Source organism: Scatophagus argus, chromosome 8 (assembly GCF_020382885.2).
Source record: "Scatophagus argus isolate fScaArg1 chromosome 8, fScaArg1.pri, whole genome shotgun sequence".
NCBI lineage: Eukaryota > Metazoa > Chordata > Actinopteri > Scatophagidae > Scatophagus > Scatophagus argus.
The window spans coordinates 23,344,620-23,351,476 of NC_058500.1; the positions used below are offsets into that span (position 1 = coordinate 23,344,620).

Consider the following 6,857-nt stretch of genomic DNA (forward strand, 5'->3'; position numbering starts at 1 on the left):
GCTGTATCCGGCTCACAAAAGATGTGTTCAAACATTTTAACTAGTAAGTTTATTTGATAAAATATTTATATATTGCATCAATACTTGATATCCATATTACATTGAATAATTTCTTATCAATACCATAACATTTTAACCAAGATAAAAAATAGAAAAAGCTTTTTAGTGACAAATTATAAATGCACACTGGCAGTGTTTTCTGAAGCATTCAGCAACTCATCAGCAGAAAAATTGTAAAAACATCTGGTGTGAGAAAGCTCAGATGTGATATTTTCACAGTATTTCCACAAAGTCTCACAAGAATGGGATGGAGAGACAGCCAACCTGAAAATATAAAGCGCCTGGCCACAACCAGCACAAGCACCTTAACAGCTTGGCTTGGAGGTCAGAGTCAGTGTGAATTAGATGGAGATGCTTCTGTAGCACTTCAGAACCCCTGAAAGCATCAATGTACTCCCTCTTAAATATTTTTCATCAAGGATATTCTGACTTCAGTCTTGTACTGTGGAAGGAAGTGGATATGTGTTGCCCATCTTTATGTATGTCATGGGTCAGTACATATTTCAGTCATCATATTCCACCACCCAGGCATGAACACTGTCAGTGTGCGGAAGCGATATAAAACTTGTGTTAGTTTTTGATAACCCCAACAAAAATAAACAGTAACAATAAGTTTATATTCGAAAATAAATCTATTAACTTTATAACAATGTTCGAATATGTAGGATCTTTTAAAAAAATCTCAGCTCGAGCTGTTTTTCATCACTTCTAAACCTGCTTCTTTCTCTTCCAGAAGCTCTTCGAGTCGTCTGATCTGTTCATGTCGCTGGAGCTCATCAGAGTCCATGGGTGTTGTGGGTAAACTGCTGCTGGCTGGACCCATAAAAGTCTTACATTTCTGTTTGCTCTTTGCTATTAAACAGCTGATCCTTCCAGATGTTTTCACATCTTTTCTCACAGCCTTAGTTCTTCCACCTTTTATACTCATTTGTTCTGTTGTCCACACCCACTTCTCTGGCTCTACTGACTTTGCACTGGACTTCACAGCAGGAACATGAGAACCAGGGATGCAACACCGACAAACTGTGCGCTTCCTTGTTCTTCCCATCCTCCTCGTGTTTGTGTTCAGATCCACACAGCTCGGAGTCTGTGGTTGCGCATCTGTGTCCTGTGAGTTGGGGATGTCATTTTCATCTGTGCTGAGGATATCTTCATCTATGGGTTCCACGTAGCCAATTACTGGCTCAGTATCAACATCGCAAGATGTTCCCTTGAGTGAACTTTGACCTGAATTACACTTCAAAGCAGACAGAGGGTTTGTGCTCAGTTTGAAACGTGGACATTTGAGAGGTCCAGTACATGTGTGAGGACTTGGATTGGAAGGGTCTGCTGACAGTTTCTGTTCAGTTTCTACTTTCATCAGTTTGATGCTGATGAAACCATTGCCACTATCAGTTTCTTCAGGGCTGTAAAGGTCCTGTAAAATAAGTTCTTCGTGTTTCAACCTGCTCATTGGTTCTTGATGGTCCTCCATTAACCTTACGCACTCACTCTGTAGAGGTTCTGCAGGAACCAACCCAGCTGAGGCTTCATCAATCCTCTGCAGGCAAATTTTAACATCAGCTGTTATCTTAAATATTCGTCTCAGCACATGGTCAGCCATTTGACAGGATTTTGGTTCCAGCAAAGATGTTGTTGCAGGATTCGTAGAGCTCTGCAAGTAGAAAAAAAACACTCTTTAAAATACAGATGATTTATAAATGAGACTATGAGTGTATAGCCAAGCTAGCAGCTCAGACACAGTAAAGCTCTTCCAGCCCCTCCCCTAAGGAAGGCGGCTGAGGAGCATCCGGAGCAAGACCACTAGGCTCAGAAACAGCTTCTTCCCCGAAGCTGTCAGACTGCTGAACTCCAGCCATGCCCTGTAGTCCCCCCCCCCCCAAATACCCATACACACACACACACACACCCCTGACACCCCCCCCCATTTTCGTACTATATTTTTATAGTCACTTACTGCTCCCGGGACCTGAGTCCTAATTTCGTACCATAAACATGTGAATGTGTTTACTGTCTATAATTTTTTCATCCTGATTAGCCATATTGTTGTTTTTGGGTAATAAGCATGCATGACATGCTTATTGCATGACATCTGTTGTTCTTCTTGAGATTTCATCCATCCATCCATCCATCCATTTTCTATACCGCTTTATCCACCCTATTATATCAATTATTTTTTTTATTATAATTATTTTGAAACTGATTTATTTTATTGCCAATCAGATGAAAAAAGAGATATCAAAAATAGGTAAAATGCCTAAAATGGGGACATAATAGTAATGCACTCAATGCAACTTTCTGTTTTTCAGAACAACTCATATTACTATTAACTCTATTGACAGTTGACAACAGAAATCAAGAAAAAACAGATAATCTAAAGAGGTCTAGTAGAGTTCGGTTATGATAAACGGACATAGTTTAATTTCTCCTCACTCTGCTGATGAAGAAAGTCAACGGAGCAATGGGAACACTGTGCAAGAGAAAGATAAGAGGCGAGGCAAGTTGGTGTGTTTGTGTGTGTGGACAGTCAGAGACCAGAGGTTATATTCACAAATATTCCGAGAGCACCTTCAGACAGCTCCTAACTTAGCCTATTTAGCCCATTTCTAGAAAGGAGTCCTGGTTTAGAAGTGATTTAAGAAACTGCTAAGACCAACACCAAGCAAGAAAGGCAGAGAAATTTTTATCTTAGTGAAGAGGTGTGGTCAACTCTATTGCTATTTACATATTTACACTTTCTTTTACATGCTGTGATTGGTCATTCCAAAAAAAGAAATACAATTGTATTCTTAGTGATAATGGGCACAGCATAGATGGTGGAATGAAAAGGTCTTATCATAGAACTCTATTAATTATGAATACTCTTAGTGATTATGTCTATTACACAAATTGTACGCCATACTTCAAAAGAAGTCAATAACATGTTTGAGAGGCCTGCTAATGCAGTACTCACCTCCATTTGGTCATCCTTCTCCTCTATCTGAGAGCATATTCTACTGCTGCTGTCAGAGGCGCTGGGATCTGCTGAACTTTCTGTGTCTACATCAGCTTCCATGCTCTCCAACTGCTGTGTGCAGGTGCTCTGCTGACTGTTGATGACGTTTAAGCCCTCATTATCAGCGGAACCAAAAACATCTGTATGGCTTCTGACTGTGTTAACAAATATGTCGTGGCCAGGTGTTTTTCCTCTAAGGGCGGAGATGTCATCTCTGTCATCACCAGCAGTTGTACCGTCCAGACTCGTTAGTTCTTTCACACTGTTAGAACTGCTTGTGCCCAACTGATCAGTTTCCTTCCCAAGTACCAAACCTTGTGCTGAATCAGACTTTGATTTGGGTGGAATATATGAAACAAATATTACATTGTCTTCATCCAGATGTGTGATTGCTGACATATTAACTGATGCTGCCTGCTGGGACGAGTCATCCTGAGTGTCGTCATCATCACAGAGGTCAATCACGTCGTCTGACTCATCTGAAATGATAATTCTGTCGTCCTGCTGTAATTCAGATGCCACTGACTCCAGTGATCTTCTGGATGAAGGTACCATGGTTTTGTTGACTTCATAACTTTTATTTGCTGGTACTGAAGAGTCATTTTTTACTGTTTTAAACTGCATGCTGCACTTTTTGGCCACAAAATACACCTTCCCGTTGCATACAACCAAGGCGTTTTCCTGATCCTGTCCACTTTTGCCCTGACTCAACTGAGAAACTGACTTGCTGGCATTTTCTCTTTCTGCCAAAGCCAAGAGAATCTCTGAAGTAACAGATGGAGAATTAAGAGGGTCAAGAGTTCGAGCCGTTGAGCTGTCTTCTTCTTCAATCCTCCACTTTATGGGGCTGTTGGGCCTTTGTGAAACCGTTGGTACCAATTTTAAATGTTTCTGGGATCCTTTTGATAGGGGTCCACATGAAGTTTTACTTGATGCTTTAGAGAGCAGTTTGAGTGAGTGAAGTGCTGAATCATTTGGTGGAGTGACACCTTGATTTACGGTCGTGATTGGTGACACATAGACCACACTGGGTACATCTGAACCTGGAGAGGGGCTGGGTGATGACGTAAAAATCTTTTTCTTGATATTCACTGGCAGTTCAGATGCGGGAACTCTTCGGACTTGTGCATGAGGAGGAATCTGAAGGTACTGTCCTCTGGGGAGTGCTGGAGATTTCACAGTCACTGGGAACTGACTTGAAACTCTTATTGGCTTCTCACAGTTTGTTGCAGTCGTTGCAATTGAAGGTGCTACTTTTCCCATTAAATTTCCAGTCTTTTGCTGTAATGGATGCTTATCTGGTTGATTCTGTAAGACATTCATGAGGGAAACTGGTTTCCTGACAACTTGCTGAGTTTCAGAATGATTAAAATCTGCCTCTTTTACCACCGGAACAGGTGCTGAGGCTACAGCTTTATGTAGTGTTGGATCGGTTTTGGGTTTGCTCATCTGAGTTTGGACAAACTGCCCATTAACCATCTGTACAGGAATCAGTTTCATGATGTTCTTTCCATCGGCACCAACAGCAGGCATTGCCTGATAGAAGACACCTGTCCCACTGAGACAAAAAGAAAGCAACAGCGCACAGACACATGTTATGTAAAAACAGCAAAGATTAAAAGATAAAGACATATTGCAGTTTTACATTTACATATACTCACTCACTCACTCACTAACATAACATTACAGGTCAAGATCATTATAATGCTGCGGTAGTACAGATCTTAAAGCATTAGTTCAACATTTTAGGAAGGAAAGACCCTTATTATTGTTATTTTTTTTTCTGAGGGTGAAATGAGATATCAATATGCTAGTTTCATAAGACATTTTGACATGCCACAGCAGGAAAAGTGCAGGTGTAAATTATTAAATTTATGAGGCTGAACTTCATTTAGTTGCTTCAGGTTTGAAACATGTTTGTGTGCTAAGTGCAGAGCAGGAGCCAAACATAGTTAGCCCACCTATGCATTAGGATTGGAAGCTGGAGGAAACAGCTAGCCTACTAAGCTAGGCTATCCTGACTCCAGCCTCAACAAGTTTATTTCCTATAATGTAGGCCATCTAAAATATAACCATACGTATTACATTTCTATTCTGATTTGTTAACTATTCATACTCTTTGCCGCGACAGTAGCACTGTTTTGTTATGATCCATGATTACACCACAGATTTAGTTTGACAACACAGTGTAATGTTACTTCGCTAACTTTAGTATCACTGTACATTACCTGTTAACCGCACACATTTCTTTCATTGCGGAATACATCACTCGTGAAAACACGTGAAACTTGGTTTATAATGCTCCAGCCGTCCCCTTCACATAACGCAAACAGTCGCTTCAGCACAGCACGGCGCAGAATAATTCCTGGAAGATGCTAACGTTAACTGGCTTAACTGAAAGCAGTGATCATAAAGATACGTTAAAGTATGCTAGTTGTTTTCGTTGTTCCTTCTGTCATTAAACTGTAGGAGGCTTCATCGCCATGGTCATTCATCGACTGAGTAAACCACAGTTTTATTCGCTGCAAGCATATATTTCAATGTACATTTTTTCTTTCACCATTTCGCTTCTCGGCTTCCGTTCTCGCATCTGTCACAGCCTTCCGGTTTGTTGTATGGGTTGTATTCAATGTAGCAAATCATTTGCGTTCTTGTTTCAATGTTAGGTTCTGCAAACGGTGTTTTATTCAGCATCAGCTCTTTTTTTGTGTCAACTATAATTCGTTTCTATTATGGCCGTGTTCATTTCCACTTGACGCTACACAAAATGCTTACAGTACTGTTAGCAAACGCTGTTGGCTTTTGAACGGTCTCTTCTGTTACCATCCACTCAAACATTACATGTTCCGCTTCCGCTCTGTGAAATGTTGTTTTCAATGTCTGTGAGGCTCTTGTTGTAGTTTATAAACCTATTTATCGTATTTTTCATTAAAAAATATCAAAATAGAAAAAAATAACACAACATATTTCCACACTTACCCTTACTCATACCTACAGATAAATATGTTTTCATGTTGGGTGCCATTGATTGTGAGGACCTGGAGCTGAAAAGACTACCAGTACCCAAATGGAGAACCAGATATCAAAAATGAATACCAGCAGTGGTCCTATATTCAGTGGTGCTGATTGGTGTTACATTCTGCTGATAAATGTTCATGTTAAAAGTGCCATCATGTAGGAATCATATTTTTATCTGCAGTTTTATCCTTATAACCTTTATTTAAGAGAGTAAAAACACATGAATGAGGAATTATAGAAATCACAACTGATGGTATTTCCAAAATCATGCCTCATCAGTTTAAGTAGTCAACACATATGTAGAGTAAATTCTAGGAGGAAAACATGAGTTCATGCAGATTACACTGGAGAGTGTAGCTACTAGAACAGCACTGGTGAAGGATGCTGGGTAGTTTTCCTTGGAGGGTTTCACTGCTTGGGATGTACCATGAGGTTAAATCACTGCCTCTCCGAAACATTTTGAAAAAACGAACAAACTTTATAACCTTCCTCAAAATAGAATTTATTGCAAAGCTGTTTTAGTAGACCGCATAAGTTTTAACCTTTTCTACAACCTTTTCTTTTGGGAGAACCCGTGTTTCACTACCTAAGGTTTTTCATAGGTGTCTGGACAGTTCAAATAAGAGCGCCATAATATGGTTAGAAGTTTCAATCAGTGTAATTGTGTGTGTAATTAAGCGACAGTTTGCACGTTAGTTACTCATCCAACACATCCAATATGGGGTGTTTGGCTTGTTGTGGAGTTCTGAACCCAAGTTTGTAAAGAAGAAACAAACAAGCAAAA

General features: G+C 40.0%; 1 protein-coding gene across 1 annotated transcript; it reads right to left on the reverse strand.

Annotated features, from left to right (window-relative positions):
• Positions 1 to 40: 40 nt before the first annotated feature.
• On the reverse strand, positions 41 to 5,659 carry lrif1 (ligand dependent nuclear receptor interacting factor 1). The gene is made up of 3 exons (XM_046397964.1): positions 5,284 to 5,659; positions 3,014 to 4,613; positions 41 to 1,714 (listed from the first exon to the last, which is right to left on the reverse strand). The coding sequence occupies exons 1-3, from the start codon at positions 5,319 to 5,321 to the stop codon at positions 743 to 745; spliced, it is 2,610 nt and encodes an 869-aa protein (XP_046253920.1). The 5' UTR covers positions 5,322 to 5,659; the 3' UTR covers positions 41 to 742.
• Between the last annotated feature and the right edge of the window lie 1,198 nt (positions 5,660 to 6,857).